The 19,488-nt window shown below is 46.2% G+C and overlaps 1 protein-coding gene across 1 annotated transcript in view; it reads left to right on the forward strand.

The window, feature by feature from the left end:
• The first annotated feature begins 6,822 nt into the window (after positions 1–6,822).
• TADA2B (transcriptional adaptor 2B) overlaps positions 6,823–19,488 on the forward strand; it is a 32,621-nt gene continuing 19,955 nt past the window's right edge. Inside the window, exon 1 of the mRNA XM_085642458.1 lies at positions 6,823–7,250. Within this exon, the coding sequence (XP_085498584.1) occupies positions 6,981–7,250 (270 nt within the window). The 5' untranslated portion in view covers positions 6,823–6,980. The remainder of the gene's footprint in view (positions 7,251–19,488) is intronic.

The following is a 19,488-nucleotide window of genomic DNA, read 5'->3' on the forward strand; positions in this document are numbered from 1 at the left end:
AGGGAGCAGATAAAGATAAACTATTTACACTCAATTTAATTATAATTTAAAATCCTCTTTAATGGTGAAGTTGGATTTTTAAGTTCTGAAAATGACACTTTTAGAAAGTTGACATTGTCTTGTCCCAACTAACTGTGCCTTTCTGTCAGTGTCCGGGGTCACATGGCTGTGATTGACTCTGCTGTTGGAGTTTGGGTATTGCTTCCAGACAGTGAGACAAAGGGATTTAGGTGTGGACAGGAAGGACCATCTTGACAGGTTGACAGCTTTGCCATTATCCCACACAACATAATTCCTGAATTGTCAAGGATTTCTGCTGAATACTATGAAATGTCAGTACAGAACATTGAGATAAATGACTTTCATGCGAGAGGTTTATGGCAGATTTGGGGTAGGTGTTCATTTCTGGAGAGAAAGCAGCCCACCTCTGTCTCCAGCTATCTACCCTGCTGCCTCTTCATGAATCTACAGCAAGAAAATGAATGGAGGCTTTGGGTGACATGACAGCTTATATTTTCATGGTACAATGGGCGAGCCTCCATCTTCATGGAATACTGTGGCATCTACTGAAGGATGGAAACTCTGATTCCGGTAAAAGTGGAGATGAAATTGCACCTTCACTGGTGTGTGGCACAGATTAACTTATCCAGGAATAAGGTGATACATTCAGAATCTCTGAAAGTGCTTACAGATGCCAGTTCTAAGGGACAGGGAGCAAAATTGGATACCCACACAGCTTTAGTCAAGTGTTCTCTGTCAGGAATTGCAAATCCTTATATTGGAGGGCACTCACAGCACTGTTACCAACCTTATGGCACTTCCAACAGCAAGTATTTCATTGCAGTGTTGTGATCAGGTCAGACACCAACGGTAGCATACATCAGTCATCAAGAAGTACTCTTTCTAATGCATTGAATGATGCAGTAGCCCAATTAAGTTTAGAGTCAGAGACTCACCTTCTTACAATTTCGGCAAAACTCATATAAAGGCAGGAGAATGTGTAAGTGGGTCAACAAGGTAGATTTTTTTCTATCTTGTGAGAACCTATTGCTATCCGAGGCAACGTTTCAGTTAGGCACGAGATTTGGTACCCCTTTCCTGAACCTGATTGCCTCAAAAACAATACTCTTCCACCCATGATAATAGTCATTTATTTCCAGAAGAGGGAGCATGAGCAGTTGATTCACTTCTTGTAAAGTGAACCAGGAGGTTTATGTATTATTTTCCACAGTTTCCCCTAATCCCAAGGCCCCTTCTAAACATTCAGGAGGAGGGAATGGTTTCCTCTGCTTCAAGATACAGCTACCCTTCCTGCGAGGATTCTTCCCCACTTCCAATCACCTCACAAGAATCTAATTCTTTTTCTTCCTCTCAGACTGTCTCTGTCTGCCTGGAAATTAAAAGGCTAGTCTTAAAGAAGATGGGCCTTCCTCTTCATTTAGCAGAAGCAATACAAAATGTTTGACTTAGAAGTCATACTCTAGACACTGAACTTCTTTCCACAAGTGGTGTGCTGAACATTTGGTGTCGCCAGTTTCATGTTCCCTCCATTCTATTTTGTAATTTCTGTGGAACAGGTTCCACCTTAACTTTTCTGGGTCTAATTTGAAAACTCTATGACTTGAAATTAAGGCATGGTGTGAGTTTAATAAATCTTTCAAAATGTTGAAGTCCTGGTTTCCAGGTTACGAGTTTCTCTCTAAAGCTTGTTTAGTCCTCAGACCTCTCTTCAGCTCCATCCTTTTGAATCTCTCATTTTGACCACTTTAAAACTCCTTTCTTACAAAGCTGCTTTCCTAGTGGCTATTTTGTCACTCCACTGAGTGGGAGACAGTACGGCCCTATTATGTCTCCCTCCTTTTATAAGATTCTTAGAAGATTGAGTGATTTTGAAACCTGACCTTTCCTTTGTTGTCCTTTTATTGTTCCCAGGAGATCATTCTTCCTACTTTTGTCCCTTTTGTTGCTGATGAGGAACAGTTAATGCATTGCCTGAGTGTTAAAAGAGCTTTGTCAACTTATCTTGACAGATCCAGTTCATTGAGGAAATCAGATCAGAAAGAGACCATTTCATTGGCATAAGTGGCCTGCCTGTTCTGGGAAACATTCAAGGAAGATCAACAAGGGGAGCTTTGGCCTCTTGTACTGAGTTTCATGGAGTTCCTTTACAAGAGCTGTGTAGAGCTGGGAGGTGTCCCTAAAAAATATTTTTGTGAAACACTATTGTTTGCAAAGAATTTGGAATTTTGCTGAGAGGTTTGGTTTGAGGCATCTTAATTTTGCAGAATTATAATTACATCTAGACTATTATGATTGTGTCTGTGATGTTGATATTCTGAAAAGTTTGATTTCACTATTAGGTACTACAATTCACATTTTTGCATGCAGTTGAGTCTTCTGGGTTATTGTCAAAGGTCATTAGGCTTTGGTATACCACACAAGTAATGACCAGGGCGAAGGACTTAGACAAAAAGGCCTGTTTACTTACTGGTAGTCTTCATTACTAATAGCCCTGCCCACCCTCTCTCCCCTCCCTTCCAGACCTTTAACAATATGTAGTGACATCATTTTTGCGCACTTAACTGATAGGACTATTTTGCTGGAAAACCTTTCGGCAAGTGGGTGGCAAAGTAATACAAATCACACTATAAGTGTGAGGAATTCTGGGTCAGTATTCTCAAGTGCTAGAATTAGAGCTTTCAGTTTAGCCAGCTGTTCAGTGCAATCCCCTCTGTACAACATCAAGAACCAGAAAAGTACTTTCGAATCCATGAGAGACAGGCCCCATTGTAAAACTGGTGCTACTGTAAACCACGACCAGTTTATTAAGGACATTACTATGTGTAATTGATTGTTTTAACTACTCTCTGATTTCCCTCCCTATACATCTGTTCTATCCTCATGAACACAATCCTTTTTCCACACTCCCCCTGGAGCAACCCTCTTTTCTGTTTTTAAATGTTCCTACAGTGATCTGTTATAATAAATGTGAGATTAAACAGTCACTATTGAAGCTATTTATGGTGCTTGTGTGTCTTTTTAGGACATACTTAATTGAATTGAGAAACTACTGGGGTACACTTATAATAATAATAATAATAAAAGAGCTTGTAAAGCGACTGGTTACACTAGCTAGTGTGTCCCCGCGCTGCGGCCAGAAGATGCTACATGAGATGCGATAAAAATGTAGGCAGATACATAAAGAATCTCTATGTCTGGAAGAGCCATGTCTTCAGCTTTTTCCGAAAAATGTTTTCAGATTATTCCATCCGAAGATCCAGGGGAAGCGCGTTCCACTGTTTAGAGGCCAGGTAGCGAAAAGATCGACCCCCCCCATTCTCATTTTTTTTAATAACTGGGACTTGAACCAGCCCCGAGCCCCAAGAACGTAAGGCCCTAGTAGGAGTATAGGGGGACAGTAGGTTGTATAGGTAATTCGGACCTTTCCTCATCATGATCCGTTGTCTAATGCATAGGGCCTTAAATAGAATTCTTTCTTTTACTGGGAGCCAATGCAAAGTAGTTCGGGCATTTTTGGACGAGGCTCTCCTAGGAAGCATCAGGACTAGGCAGGCAGCCACGTTTTGAATGTATTGTAATCTTTGAACGCTCTTGCTACTGGCGCCTATGTAGAGTGCATTCCCGTAGTCCAGGCGAGAGGTGACAAATGCGTGGACTAGGGTTTTCCTGGCAGCTCCCGGGAGCACATCTAAGGTCTTCCAAAGGCCTTTCATTATGCCAAAGCACTTTCCAGCCACAGTCCTGGTGTGGTGATCAAAAGAGAGATTAGAGTCTAGCCACATCCCTAGGTTCTTTACCTGCTCCTTTGGGGTGGGGGTGGTACCCAGAGTCTGCGGCCACCATCTTGGTGACCATAACGCGGGAGCCTTACCAACAATTAGGACCTCGGTCTTGCCGCCATTTAACTTTAAGCAGTTGTTAGACATCCAGACTGTAAGTTCTTGTAGGCACATGGAGAAGTTAGCGGCAGCTTTTTCCTGAGATTGGGACAGATATACTACAAGCTGCGTATCATCCGCATATGACACCACACTAATGCCGTATTTTTCAATGATTTTAGACAGAGGGGCCATATATAGATTAAAAAGCGTAGGGCTCAGTATAGAGCCCTGGGGGACCCCCTGACCTATCCTGATATTCTTGGAGTAGTACGGCCCTTGGGATACTTGAAAACTCCTGTCCTGTAGGAAAGAGCTTAACCATTTCAGAGCCAGGTTGGTCAGTCCAGTTTCCTTAAGGTGCTGCAGGAGTATGGGATGGGCCATGGTGTCGAACGCGGCGTTAAGGTCCAGCAGAATCAGTGCCAACATTTGTCCTGCATCAACCTGTCTGTGGATGGTTTCAGTGGACAGAAGCAGCGCCGACTCTGTGAAATATGTTACCCGAAAGCCCGATTGCGTGGGGTGGAGTAGACTGGCCTGGTTCATGTGCATTGTTAATTGAGCATTGGCCGTCTTTTCAGCAATTTTGGCAACAAAAGGTAGGAGTGAGATCGGTCGTAGATTTTCCAACTGTCTGGCGCTAATCCCGTTTTTTTTTATGGGGACAACCACTGCCTCTTTCCACCTTTGAGGGACTACTCCTGCCTGAAAAGAGAGTCTGATGAGGTGCCAAATGTAGGGAACCAGACTGTCCATACTCTCCCTCATATTTCTCGGTTTCATAGGATGTAACTTGAGTTCTATGTGTATCATGTTCATAGATTTTGACTTAATGAATACCTTCTTAAGGCAATTAGTCTAGGACCATTGTTGCCTCAGAGGGCCAGCACAAGTCAAGCCGACCACGGCTGGTGATCATGGCTGGCTAAGGAAAGATCGGTGGTGCAGCACAGTCTACACCTGGATTCAAGAGTCACAGTTAGCTAGCCATATGTGGGCCTATGGAAAGACTCAGAGCACTCATCCTAGGCCCTGTGGATCTCAAGAGCGACAGCACAAGGAGCCCATCCCCACTCAGAAGTCACTGTCACTTCGTCTGTGGGAGCTGATGCCTTTGTCCAGGCACAGCTGGGCCTGACAAGATGAATTGATATCAAAAGCATCTGACAGCAGGGTTACTTCATGCCTCTACCAGTCTCTAATGAAGGCATATCCACTCCTGTGGCATCACTCCCCAAGGGATAGTCTACAGGGATCAAGGTTTCAAGTACAAAGTGTAAGTAATGGGGCTGATAGATGGCCCTACCTCATAAGCTGACAGCAGAGAAATGACTTCTGTGCAGTCACTGGCCTGCACCATACCCGTGATGAAGACCTCAGCTGCCACCAGGTGCACGCGAAGATGAATGGTCTACTACACCCCAGTCCAGCAGACCCCACCAGCACAGTACACCACCTAGCTCCAGTGGTCACTGGGCTCCCTAGACCAGCAGGAGGAGGGCCTGGGTTGCTGCAAGTCCTCAATCTCTTGGGTTGCTGCAAGTCCTCAATCGCTCCCTTTTCACAGGTTGGGGGAGAATCTCGTCAGTCCAGGATTACTGTATGCAGTCGGGTAGCAGATGACCCTCAGGGCACGGGCCCCCCCAAACTCCTTAGAAAAGACTTGGAACACTCGGAGGAGCAGCTACAGGGAGACAGGACTCCTCTCAGGGCACCAAGCACCACTCACTGGGGCTTTAGTGCAAGGGTCATCCCAGACACCTGTATAGTCTCTAGGCCCGGATGCATGTATCAGAGGCAGGGCAGGCTCTGACCTGCGGGTCAGCAGAGTCCAAGATAGGAGCTCCGACCACATGAAATACTGCTGCTCTTCGGGTCCAAGACATCCCGCCACCCCTTTTGGCTCAGCACTACAGGGGGCTCACCTTCGAGGCACCAGGCAGCAGCACTGACAGGGACCACAGAAAAAGCTGCTTCCAGCTGCCGCAGCACCCATGACCACCTGCAATTCATTAGGCCCCGGTGAGCGAGTCAGGGGTAGGCCAGGCTCACTGGCTCACTTTAGAAGGCAGTACTACAGCCATACATGCCAATAGACCCGGTTCAGTTAGGAGATTCACAATTTTATAACCCAGAAATGGCTTAATTTGAAGTGTCTCCCATCTGAAATTGCCTTTGCTTTATTACACCTTAATGGGGAAAATGTATTTGATTTTCCAAATTTCCCCGCTTTCTTATTTCAAAATGTAAGTATATATGCTACAGTGCCTGGCAATACGCTAGCTCACTTCAGCCACTGCTAACAACTGTGAGTCACGACAGATTCTGCCCTTCGCAAGTAACAGATCCACACAGAAAGCACTCTTCTTCTGTGCCACAAAGAACAGAGGTAATAGGTGCTTTTATTACACCAAAATATAGTTTTGCTTATAGCCATTTTCTTTTTCATTTAAGCCCAACAGCTTCACAATAAAGTTTGGAAAAACCATGCAAGAATTGAGAAAGTCAAAATATGTGTGAGATCACACCACTGGGAGAAAAGAGGAGTATTTGGGGGTGAAACCATCACTTTTGTCAGATCCCATAATCTTGACATTCACTCTTCTTAAGATCCTTTACGTTCAAAGAAAAGCACGCCACTCGACACTAGCTATTGGACTGCTACCCTCGTCTCCTAGAAGTTTTGCCGTGAGGCTCCGACCTTTGAAATATGTTATAGTTAAGAAAGAGTGGCCTCCTTAGAAGTTTGTTTGAAAGCCTGCCTTCTGGCCAGGCCCTCTCGCTAGACGCCGCCTTCCCGGAAGCGGTCTCCCACTCTTATTAGACCTCCGCCTACCAGTAAGGCTCGTGTGTCTCACCCGCTCGTGGTCTCGCGGCTAGCCCCGCCTCCATTGTCTTCTAAAGTCTCGTTTCCATGTTCGCCTCCTCCGCTGTTACGACACTAGGCCACGCCCCTACGAGGCCACGCCCTTCGGAAGGCTCGCCACGAGGCTCCGCCTACCCAGCTTTCACCGCCGTGTTCTGAGTTGTGAGTGTGGGCCGTGGGAGCGGCGGCAGGCCGGGCCCAGCGGCAGCGCCATGGCCGACCTGGGCAAGAAGTATTGTGTGTATTGCCTGGTGGAGGTGACTAGTCTCCGGTTGCGATGCACAGAATGCCAGGACATGGAGCTTTGCCCGGAATGTTTCTCCGCCGGCGCCGAGATAGGAAGCCACCGCCGCTGGCATGGGTATCAGCTGGTGGACGGTGGCCGCTTTACCCTCTGGGGCCCAGAGGCCGAAGGGGGCTGGACCAGCCGCGAGGAGCAGCTGTTGCTGGATGCCATTGAGCAGTTTGGCTTTGGAAACTGGGTGAGTGGAGCTCGATCATCCCATTATTACACTCTTACCCTCCACTCTAGACTGTTGCCATTAACCAGCACCCTCTCTTCCATTCCTACTTACTTACTACAACCGTAACTCCCTGGTAATCCCAAAGATAGAACCATCCCTCAGCAAACGACATTCCATGGAATGCCCCCTCCACTGAGTCCAGCAACAGGCATCCCAAACCACTGGCAGTACCGACTCCCCTCCTGTCCAGCAACATTTTGCCTTTCGTACCTCACCAAACACTGACATCTGCCTATATACCCTACCATTCATTACACCCTATACACATTTGTATCTCTACGCACCGACATTACCCTACCTCTTCAATTCCCACTCCGTACATCCACTTTACAGTCCTCCCACTTACTGACATTTCCTGTATTGCATAGCCTACATTACGCTTCAAACGTCCCCCTACTCCCTTATTACTTGACAGCGCAATCCATCTTTTGCCAACTACTAGATTCGTTATCATGTACCCTGCTGACACCTCCTATCCAATGCACTTCTATTCGTCCAGCCTCTAAATCTTAACCTCTACCACTCTTTATACACCATTTTCCCGACACACCAGATTAACAGCCCCTGCACCGGTCCACATTCTGTGCTTCTTCGTAGGCATTCTCTTTTCTTAAACTTTCCATATCCACTTATCTTAAAGTTTAAAATGTACTTAAGGTCCATGACTGTAAGGCGAGCGGTACAAGGGTGGCTGTTAGATATGAATCTTGACATGGCTTCCCTCCTCAATGTCCACTGTTCCAAGTCCATATACCTTAACATTGACACAGACTTAGAATTTCAAGCCTATTGCAGCACACATAGCAGAGACTGCTGCCTGACATCGATTAGCCCTGCTACACAGAGTGAATTCCATCTTTCAGAAGATAGATCTTAGAACTGCTGTCCGGGCTCTGGTCTGTTCCCATCTCAGTGGAGATTAGTTTCTCTTCTGTTAGCAGGTTCTAGAGATGCGTATTAGTCTCTGAAGCGTACCTTTCATGCAGCTGCACTACATCTCAGGCTCACACTTGACTTAAGACAGTTTGACTGGCTCCCCTTGTCTGCCCACATCACAATCAATACTTACCGCACCATATATAAGACAGTCAAATCTGATACCACGCCGTTCCTGGACACTAGGATTAAGGTTTTTGATTGCTAACTTATAACATCCTGCGTCACTAGACTGCAAATCAGAAAGTGTAGGAAGAAGAAAAAGAATATGCCAACTGTTCTCAAACTAAGTTTCTAGGATATGAAACACCAGTCCAGCTCCAGATCTTATAGAAATGAATCAACCAACTCTCGCCAAACATCGCAACCAGCTCCGCGATGCTACTGGGAAAAGTATAGAAGCAGCACTCATTGCCACCACTGATGACATCCACTGGATCCTTGACAGAGTAGACACTGCAGCCCTTGTTCTCCTGAACATCTCAGCAGCATTTGACACAGTCCCACACCCCATCCGGCATCTGCTCAAGATTGACATCCAGGGACCCACTCTAGGCTCTGCTCCTTATTCACAGATAGAATATAAGCTGTCAGCCTGGCACCTTACTCCTTGGATGCCCTCAAACTCACCTGTGAAGTGCCTCAAGGTTCATTGCTCAGCCCTACCCTCTTCAACGCATATACATGGTACCTCTGGCCAACGTAATCTGCGCTCACATCTACATCCTCTCTTATGCGGGCGACACACAACTCATCCTCTCAGACAAGACCCTCAACACAAGAAACAACTTCACTGACTATAACCAAAGTCTCTAACTGAATGAAAGTCATCTGTCTCTGGCTTAGGAAAGACAAGAGAGAAGTAGTGATCTTCGGCAAGATCAACTCGCCATAGGACTCCCAACTGGTGGCCAGCTGAACTTGAACCCATGCCAGAAACCTCTGATTCATCATTGACTGCATCCGGCTTTCACATCCAGAAGGTCCTCTTCAAATAGCTCCCAAGCAACACCAGTAAACTGACACTCACACCCCAATCTCCAGTAAGTTTGACTATGGGGACCCCGTCTGTGCCAGAATCACCACACATCTCCCCAAAAGAATACAGAACTCTGCTGCGAGACTCACCCTCAACCTCTCACACAGAACTCTCATCACTCCACACCCCTGGGAGCTCCACTAGCTCACCAATCCACAAATGCACTTATTTCAAACTCCTTACACATATTCAAAGCACTACACAACTTAAACCCACCTAACTGAATAGTCGCATCTCATTCCACCAATCCCCCAGGCACCTCTGGTTCTCATGACTCCTACTCACACACATCCCACACTTACACAGAACTAGATCAGGAGGACGGGCGTTATCTTACATCACTGTTAAAGTGTGAAACAGCCTTCCACTCCAGATCAGAGCCTCCTCCTCTCTTCTAGAAATTCAGCATGAAGATGAAGACCTGACTTTTAAATTAACAACCTCCCCCTGGGTGTGCTAGGCACTCATACCTGCTTAGTGCCAGGGTGCCCTCACAGGTGATAGTGCGATTTAGAGATATTCATAACATCCACTGTGTTCCATTCTTTCTTCACATCTATCAGGAACTGAAATCCCCTCTCTTCAGTCACTCATCTGGCTGCATGGCAGTTCCTGGGAGATTTACCTACCATCATTCCACTCTTCACAATAAGCAGTCACCGTTTTTGTACTTTTTCAGTTATCCACTTCCAACCCCAGCTTCTGACCTTCATGCATCACTCTGCTTTGTAGCAAGACTTGCACTAAAATTCACATGTATACAGTACAGCAATAACTTCCTTTTTCAACTTTGAATTGAATTGTGGAAAAAGTCTTCACACTGTTTTCCATTAACATCTGAGAGAACTCCGGTTTTAGCTATCATACTAAAAGCTGTTGCTCTGAAGCTTTATGTTTTAGGCACAAAACAAGATTGTATTCTAAGTTGCATAAAATAATTCAGAAAATATTTTTTGGGGGAAGAGGGCATTTTTGCATCCTCCGGGTGGTTAGCAATTTCTTTTAGTCTTGCTTTAGGAAACAGATTGTTAGATTACAGAGACCAGAGAGTCCTCTGTCTTTATATTAGTTATGACTGAGCTCCCACACAGGTAAAGCAACCTCGTACCTAAAAGCAGTGGCTGCTCATCCGCTAAGACAGAGAAGCGTCGCTCCACTGAACTACAGGAAAAATAAGATGATAACTATTGTTATTATCATTTTAGTTTTCCTATTTCAGTCAGTGGCTGTCGGGGTGGGCTGGCAAGGAGCGAGGGGAGGAGTGGTTTACACTCCCTAAGTGCGCACAACTGCTTGGACGTCCCTCTTGGGCTGGCCAAACAGTCACTCGCACTTTGCATCTTTCCCACCAGGCTGCATTACACAGCCTGGTGAGGGACATGCAAAGCCTCCAGTTCCCCGTCTGAGCACCGAACCACGGCGCTCAGACCAATAACAACGCTGCATTGCAATGTTGGGATTGGCCCAGGGAAGCTTGGGAGCCCGGTGCTTCCTGCCGGGACTGCAGGAAGAAGGAAGAAGGAAGATAATGGAGGATAGAGGAGAGGCGGTAGCCGGCCGTTAAAGGTACGTTTTTTTTTTTTTTGTTTTTTTTTTTCTTTTTTTCGTTGTCTATTTCCGCTCCATCACCCTGTCTGGTAGCAGGGGCTACTGCCTAAAAGTAAGTGTTTCTATGAGAAATCTGAAGCTTACCTTGGTAGTTTGGCTTGATCTACATGAACACAAACATCAAAATAATAATTCATTTTGGAAAGCAGGTTAATATTGCCAAAGTTGGTTACTTAAAAAGAAAGCAGTACAATGACTCAAATAATGGAAAAATGAAGAGGAGAATAATTATTGGAAAAATATAATTATAAACAGTTGAAGGGGTGTGGCCGTGCACACAAATGGAAGATGCTTGATCACAGGCTCTCACCTGACTCATCTCATCTGATTCTGGGAATCACAGTTTGGGTTCGAGAGCAGAGCCTTTGCATGGCGTGTGGGTAATAGTGGCAGTGCCCCTTAGAAAGAAGCTGCTGAAGGAAGGATCCAGCCAGTTGAGGGGATGGGAGTAACAATGGCTTTCAAATTGGCAGAGGGCCTGGAGTGATGAGCAGGGGAGGTCACCGGTGTCCTGCTGAGGTCTAACAGGCATGACCAATCATGCTCTACCGAGTTGCACGCTAGAGACGCAAGCAAAGGAAGGAGCAGGCGCTAAGATCCTTCTGTTGCAGGCCTTCCAAGAAATGAAAGATGAGATAAAAGTAGTGGACATTGAGCTACAGCATAATTTGAAGGAGAACAGGTGAGATGTTGCCAAACTTGGAGATTGTGTCAACACGCTAGTTAAATATGGGTGAATAAAAGACAGATAAATGGTGAAAGTTAGGAAGCAGGGTCTCATGATAGTCCTACAATGGGTACTCAATTGCACAACTCTACAGCAGAGTACTGTGCAGGAACAGCACAATGGTCTTGATATTCATTAATTTAAGAGGCTAAACAGCCTGGTCTAACACTTGAGCATCCTGCGGGAACTGGGGTTGGTGTCAGATGTCTGCTACCTATAGGAGATCTGTCTGCTGCGGGAAGACCATGGAAGACTGAGGTGTAGGAAGCTGGCTTTGCAAATACTATACAAAAGTAAGGAATAGTGTGCACAGAATTCACTGGGTCCCCAGAGGTATAGCAGAGGCTAAATCAGATAATCACTAACCGCTCTATTGTGTTAGTGTGGTCGAGCAGCTAGGCTTATCAGTAGGGTGTGTTAAGCATTTATTGTATTCACTCAATCAATACTGATGTTACACACTCAGAGACAGAATCCAGACCAATTAGGTAAGTATTCAAAAAATTTATATTTACTTCTTATTTATAGAACCTAGCAGGACTTGGAACAGGTTGGTAATATATACTTGCAAATGCACAACTGTTAAAGGAAATGCAGTCATTTTTAGGTCTCGCCTGGCGTAGACTGCGCAGACATGCTCAGTCTCGCTGGTGAGATTTAATGATTTAGAGGAGATTTCTCTAGTGGGCTTTAAGCCCCGCCCCTCTTTTCCATAGGCTGGCGTCACTGTTTATGCTAAACGGTGGCCAGCCATTGGAAAAGAGCGTCTAGTGACGTACACTTTTCTCTTTTAGAGCCGTCCCAGTTGGACTGGCTCGGTTCCTTCACGTTTGTGGTAAAAGCTTTTCTTATCTTTATGGGGCCATATGTTTCAAACATATGGCCCCATAAAGACAAGAAAGCTTTCGTATAGGACGAAAGTGAAAGCGGAATGGGGAGCAGTGGGGCCTCTGCAGGCGCCTGTGCGGGAGGGAGGGAGGGCGGGTCATCGGAGGGACAGATCACTTGTTTAGTTGTGGTATTCCTTAACGTGAAACCTTCACTTGAGATACAAGCAAACCAGATTTCCCACGGGTTGGTGCAATTTTATTAATGATTATTTGATTTAACGATTTTGCAAGCCCCCAATTTACTGAAGCAGTCAAAAATGTGTGTGTGGAAGCTGTACACAAGTGTGTAGTATGCTCTGGGAACCAGGCCATACGTGTTTAAGACGTTTTACGACCGTGTTACGTCTTTTGTTCCGTTCTCCAAGCAGGGGTGTCGTTACTCTTTAAATAAATGAAGATGATGAATATTGGAGACATCCTTTCAGAGTTGTCCTCTCATCGCACACCTCTATGTGAGACTCGACATAACGGCTTCCAGGCAGCCCCACGAGTTCTCACAGCCCCAGACACACTCCCATGCCTAGACACACAAATCGGCACAAACACACAAGCAAAACAGCGACCAGCTTTTACTTGCACTGACAGCTGCGAAGAGTTCTAGACACAGCTCCCTGCCCCCATTCCCTATGACCATCCATGCTGGTGCGCGCCAGAGGCCACTGAACGTCCACCTACTCCATCGTGACTCGATCTGGGGACACGTGCCTCATTCTGCGTAGCCTGACCGGCACAGGCGGCGCTGCTTACCTGCCGTATCTCCGTCTGTGGGGGACGATAGCGCGTGCGTGCGTCACGCAGCCCGCTGACTGAGAGGCCTGCACCGTGGATTAGGTGCATCATCACTGCAGCTGTCGTCTTGTCTTGTCAATGCATACATTAGGAGCATTCAGATATCTCTATGCATTAGGCGCGTTCAGCTATCACCCGCTTTCTAATTCTCAGATGCAGGGACAGTGCCTTACTACATATGCATGTGTGCATCACACGCACAGACACACATATGTATGCATATGAAAAGGTTGGAGGGAGCAACTAATGGTTATTTATCTTCCATGTTACAGAAAACATACCCATTGTTTTTGCTGACAACTTTGATTCTGTTTAAGGGATTTACACATAATTCAACAGACCATTGTTTAGTGCATGGTGGGGGTCAAGTTTTTTGAGGGAACCCAAAAAGAGATTTTCCATATTGGGTTCATAAGAAATTTTGATCATAGCGTTCACACAAACTGCTACATGTATTTTGAGCAGGCTTGGCATTAAGGCAGAGAACTTTAGTCAGAACAGGTCTTTTTTTTGTGTTCAAATATTTTATTGTACTTGGAGAAAAAGACTTACCATCAAGGTATACTGCATTACATACATGCCACAATTGATACATACATGTAAGGAGGTATACATAGACACATGATAGCAATATGAGAGCCGTAGGTTAATTATCGTGGAAGGGAAAATGCCAAAGAGAATACTCGTACTAGATTGATGGTGGGACAGAACTATTATATGCATATGACCAGATACATAGTGACAAAGCAATTAATTTCCAAAGCTACCACATAATAATTATCACTTCAAAGAATAGGGATCTAAAGTATGAGGTGATAAATGTAGACCAAAGACCACCATACAGTTCAATATTGTCATATGCAGCAGAATATGCATCGCCTGAGAAATAAGGTATACCACCAAGTGGTACAAAACAAGGGGAGGAAGGGGAAGAGGGAAGGATAGGTATAATGTTGTTTTAGGTCAAATCACTCTTTTGATTGAAATTCATCAAACTGATAAACATAATCCGAACATCAAAACACATATTTTTTATGGTCCAGATGGATGTATTATATATGCCTATTTATGGGGAAAATGGGATATTGGAGCCATTAATGATAAATTGATTTAATAAACAACTTTTTTTAAATATAAAATGGACTCCATATAAATAACTTTTTGATGAAACATTTGAGACTGTCAACCATTTCATATTTTGTATTTTTTTTAATTGTCTCTATTAGTATTTTATAGGAAAAACATGTAGAATAAAACTCATCACAAACAGAACATTGCAGCAATATCCCAGATACACATATGTGACACAGTTTCCATGAGATGCCCAGGCCACACCGGGGGAGGGGGGGGGAGGGTGAAGTTCACAAGTCACATTCCTAACAGAGGGCATCTTACAGTGACATGGTCTGGATCCGCAGGCCCAACTGACGCACAGAACTACAGACGATATCCAGGAGGGAAACGCAACAGCTCATTATAATCGTGCTCTCCAGTTCCCACAACCACCTAAGGGGTCTCTCTCTCTGCATCAGAGGATAAAGGTCGGGTCTCCCTGTCCTCCCATTCCACTCTCTCCAGTTGCCCCACCCTCCCTCCCCATATCTCTAGGTCTCATTCCACGTTCTTGTCTTCCCTCACCCTTTTCAGCCTACACTCCTCAGCCACAGTTCACTCCCATAGGTCCGACAGCCATGTGTGCAATGTAGGGGTTTAGGACTCATCCAGTGAATTGCAATGCGCTGTCTGGCCAACACCAGCGATGCAAATCTATGTATTATCTTCCCCCCCTGTTTTGGGGATAAGTAGAAGGCCCAGGAGGCAATAGCGAGCCATTAGTTCCAACCTGACAGCAGTGACCTCCTTGAGTGCACGCCACCACCCCAGCCCAGTAGGCCTCTAGCCTATGACACTCCAATGTCATGTGTAAACAAGCATTGAAAATGCAATAGGTCTCGCCTTTTATTAAGTTAAAGCCATTTGCTTTGCTATACAATACCATTAGCAAAGCAAATGGCTTTAACTTAATCAAAGGGGAGACCTATTGCATTTTCAATGCTTGTTGTAATTGTAAGAGTTACAGGTTGATATCGCTTTTCAGAATACTTGGAATTGCACAGTACGTACTCTTTGATAACTTCCGGCTCACTTTACAATAGTGCTCACTTTTCCCCATACACTACCAGTTCTATATAGAACACTTTCTAGACCTAAAATCTTCTACTATGGGTCCTTGTGGGAGGAAAAGTGGTTATCGAACTTGGAGGCAAGTATTTGACTTATGAGGTTGAGGTTTCAGGGTTAGGACCAAGGTTCCCCAAGGCTCAGGTGGACACTCTAATTGCACCACCAGCTGCCGGGTGCAGAGTGCAGGGGCCCAACATTAGCCAGCGGGCTAAGGGGGCCTTTGGTTGGGGTCTGCTGGTAAGCAGGTCACTTGGGTGGTGGAGCCAAGCTGCTAAGGTTCCGGTAGACACTGCAGTGGCCAACAGCCGACACAAGAACTGCACCGCCAGCGGCACCGAGGTGGCCAGGTGAAGGAGGTAAAGCGGACGTCACGATCCCTCGGCTTCGCAGGGAGACCGTTGGTTTCAGAAAGCTGCAGGCTCTGTTGGAGGTCACCCACGACTGAGAAGGCGTTTGGGGATTTGGGAGGATATTTGGACACAGTCGGTTGGGCCACTCAAGACCGGGAACGCGTCAGTTTCATGAGGCCGAGATCGGTCGCTGTCGGCGTCAGTTGTACAGACACGGTCAGACCTCCTGGATCGCTTTGGTCAAGGGAACAGTTGTCTTACCGCCTTTTGGTCGAGGGGGAGGAGGCTTCAAATAAAGGCTGGAGGTTTAGTTTTGAAGCCTGTGGGAGGTCAGGGGTCACCGGATCCCAACTTAGGATCGCTAGGGGGACCTGTTTGGAGTATGGGGCCACTCAGCCCTGGCCTGTGGCAGCCAGGTGCAGAATCACGTAGTCAAGACTCTTCAAGTTAGTCTTTGGTTTGCGCAAATCCGATGCTCATGGGAGACAGAGCCTTCTAATTGAGTGCAGGGCAGATCCTTCGGACTCTGGGGATCTGTTGCTGCAGTACACGTTGGCTTCTTTGCTGTAGGCAGGTCGTGGTTTGGCCCAGCCAGTATGGCTGGGGCCAAGCCAGTGGCATCCTTGGGTTCTTCTTGGGTCAGCACGGCTCTTCGGTCCTCCTTCCTCAATTCTGAGGAGGCAAGGTTCAGGGTCTCCTCTAAATACTAGATTTAGGGGCATTTAAGGGGTATGTAGGTTGGGACCAGTTTATTTATTTTATTTAATGTGTCCCTTCCTTACCTACCCTCTATTATTCTACCCTCTGGTGAGAGGGGGCATGAGCCTCTTCCTAATTTGCTGAGTCTCCTCATCTTCAAGATGGAGGGGACTGATATTTGTGTTTCACCTCGCTTTACTCACCTGAGGGGTGGGGTTGGCAACAGTGGGCACACCTCTCTTCCTAGCTTGGATTTTTCCACAAATCCTCCAGCCCAAGTGGGGGTCAGAATTGGTGGGAGCTAGTTGCTGGGGGCAGCAAAAGGCAGGGACAGCGTCCAAGGACAGCATGCCTTTAAAGCATCCCCTTTCGTGGGCGCAGCTCATCCTGGGGGAGGAGGCATGACGCCTCTGCCCAGGATGGGCTTTGTTTCTGGACCCAGAGTGCGGAGGCCCTCTACCCAGGGGTCTAGAAACCTGGCTGGTGGTGGCAGTGGTGGGCAGCCATTAAGTAACCACACCAGGGCTCGTCCATTTTCAAGGGGCAAGAGTGTGTTTTACATTAAATCCCACACTGGCATCTGTGTAAGTTTAATGTGCTGAGAAGCTTGCTACCAAACTTCCCAGTTTTTAGTAAAGCCATTATGGAGCTGTGGAGTTTATAGTGTCCAACTTCCAGACCACATAGTCATTATGGCTTTACTATACCTACAATGTCTATGAATGGACTTAGAAACTGTAGGGGTACAGGGCTCATGTCTCGGTACACTCACCTTGGTACTAGTGCACCCCGCTAAAGGGGTGACTTACCCAGGCCGTAGGCAGTGGATTGCAGGCATTGGCATGCAGGGGTGTGTGCCATGTCGACTCTTCACTTTTCTCTGCACCAAAACCTGCAGACTGCCTTTGGCAGAGTATGTGGGCTAATGTGCAGTGCCTCTAAGGGTGGCATAATAGGTGCCTTTAGCCCTCAGAGGCCTTCCTTGGCCACAGTGCCCTTGGTACCTTTTACAAGGGGCTTGTCTGCGGCCAGGGATGTGCCAATGGTGGATTCAAAGGTACAGTTAAGGGAAAGAGCACAGGCCCTGGGAACATGATTGGCACGGACCCGGGGCACATCAAGTCGAGTTGCATCAGATGTCAGGCAAAAATCGGGGGTAACCATGCAAAGAAAGGGTGCTTTCCTACAGGAGTACTCTTATGTTTTATCATCAGTACTTCTCAACAGAAAGAATTATCTTGAGTGGCAATACGTAAACAAGAAATCGCGCTGTTTGAGGATAAAGGTTCGACAACTTCCAGGGAATGCTGTTAGGTAGTTGTCAGTGGGATGGTCAGTCAATAACTGTCCTCTGTCTGCGCCCCCAACCGAGGGCAAGAGTCTTTGCTGCATAGGGCCATTCAGGAGATGGTGGCCTTTACCGCAGAACCCTTAAGCATAAGGGGGCATGAACTTAGTTATGAGCCTGGAGTAAGACCAGATCCAACAAAGGCATGGATGACTCTGGCAATCTCGAAGGAGGGTAGACAGTGACTGCAAGAATTAGCGCTAATCAACACTGCTTTTCACAGATTTTACATTTGTCCGCAGCACTTCCTGCATCCACCCGGATACATTACTTGTTAACAGTTGGATGGTCAAATTGCTTCCTTTTTTGACTTGGTTGACCAAGGCCTGCAGATGCACTTGGATCACTGTCCCATCACAGGCACAATAAGAGAGTTGGCCTTTTGAGGGGGGGATGAGATGCAAGGCGCTGTAGGGGCAAAGGGAAAGGGGAACTGGAGACAGAATGACTGATTACTCAGGGACCTGATTGTGGTAGAAACTGTTCGCGAGCAAATCAAAGCATACACTGCTGCCAGTTCACCAAATGCTCAGCTTTGCAACAGAAGCAACATATGATGAAGGGGTGTCTCAGGTGACCGAAGAGTGAAAGCTTAAAGGCTTTTACTTGTTTTATAATACATTGAATACTGCTGTTCACATGAAGCCACTGGTGCAGCAGCAGTTTATAAGCTCCACCAATTTGACCAAGTTTGACGAAGCGAATGCTTAGTTGCTTGAAGCCCCCATTGCTAAGCAAAGGTTGCTTTGGGCTATTAGTGCTCCAATAGCTCTATACCTAGATGGCTCCACAGTGACTTTCTATAAGCTTTTGCTCCCACTTGTTGGAGTTGATGACAGCGGTCTGTTACGTATTTCGATCCACAGAAAGTGGGGCCCCGGCTATGACTGAAAAGTCGATATCCATGATACCAAAGACAGGTATGTAGCCCCACTTTTTGCATGTACTTCTGTCCAATATCTTTCTTGATGAGGACATGAAAGTGTTCATAAGAATCATGGCTGCTAGGTTAGGGGACATTCTGCCCTATCTAATCCATGCTTCCCAAATAAGTTTCATTAAAGTGTGTGCCATACGTGAAAACACTTAGAAAGTCAAGCATATGCTTGATAATGCTAGGCAGGCAGAGAGGGAGGTTGTTGTGCTCTGCCTTGATGCCGCAAAGGCATTTGACCAACCTGCCTGGGGTTTTATGACAAGTGTTTTAGAGTCTGTGGGATTCCAGTGGCACTTCCTAAATGGGTTCAGGCCACCCAGCTTTGCTCAAAGGCAAGGATTTAGTTGAACAGGCGGCAAATGGAGACATGGAGAGAGATGAGGCAGGTCTGCTGCCTCTTACTCCTCGTTGCTTTTGTCCTGGAGCAATTTTTTTTTTTTGCAGAAGATGAAGGACTAGTCTAATATCCAGGAAATCAGGTCAGAGGGATTTGATTGTGACCGGAGGGACAGCGTTGTTACAAAGTCTACATTGTTCTGCTGGTCGGCGGTAGGCATCCAATACTGAGAACAGACTGACCCTGAATTTTCTTATATGTGCAGCTGAAATCTTCATCTTTTTACACTCTGCTAAAACCTCAGTAGGGTCTTGATGGAAACCTGCTGTCTTGAGTAGTGGGAGGTAGGATT

This window comes from Triturus cristatus, chromosome 2_2 (genome assembly GCF_964204655.1).
Source record: "Triturus cristatus chromosome 2_2, aTriCri1.1, whole genome shotgun sequence".
Taxonomy (NCBI): domain Eukaryota; kingdom Metazoa; phylum Chordata; class Amphibia; order Caudata; family Salamandridae; genus Triturus; species Triturus cristatus.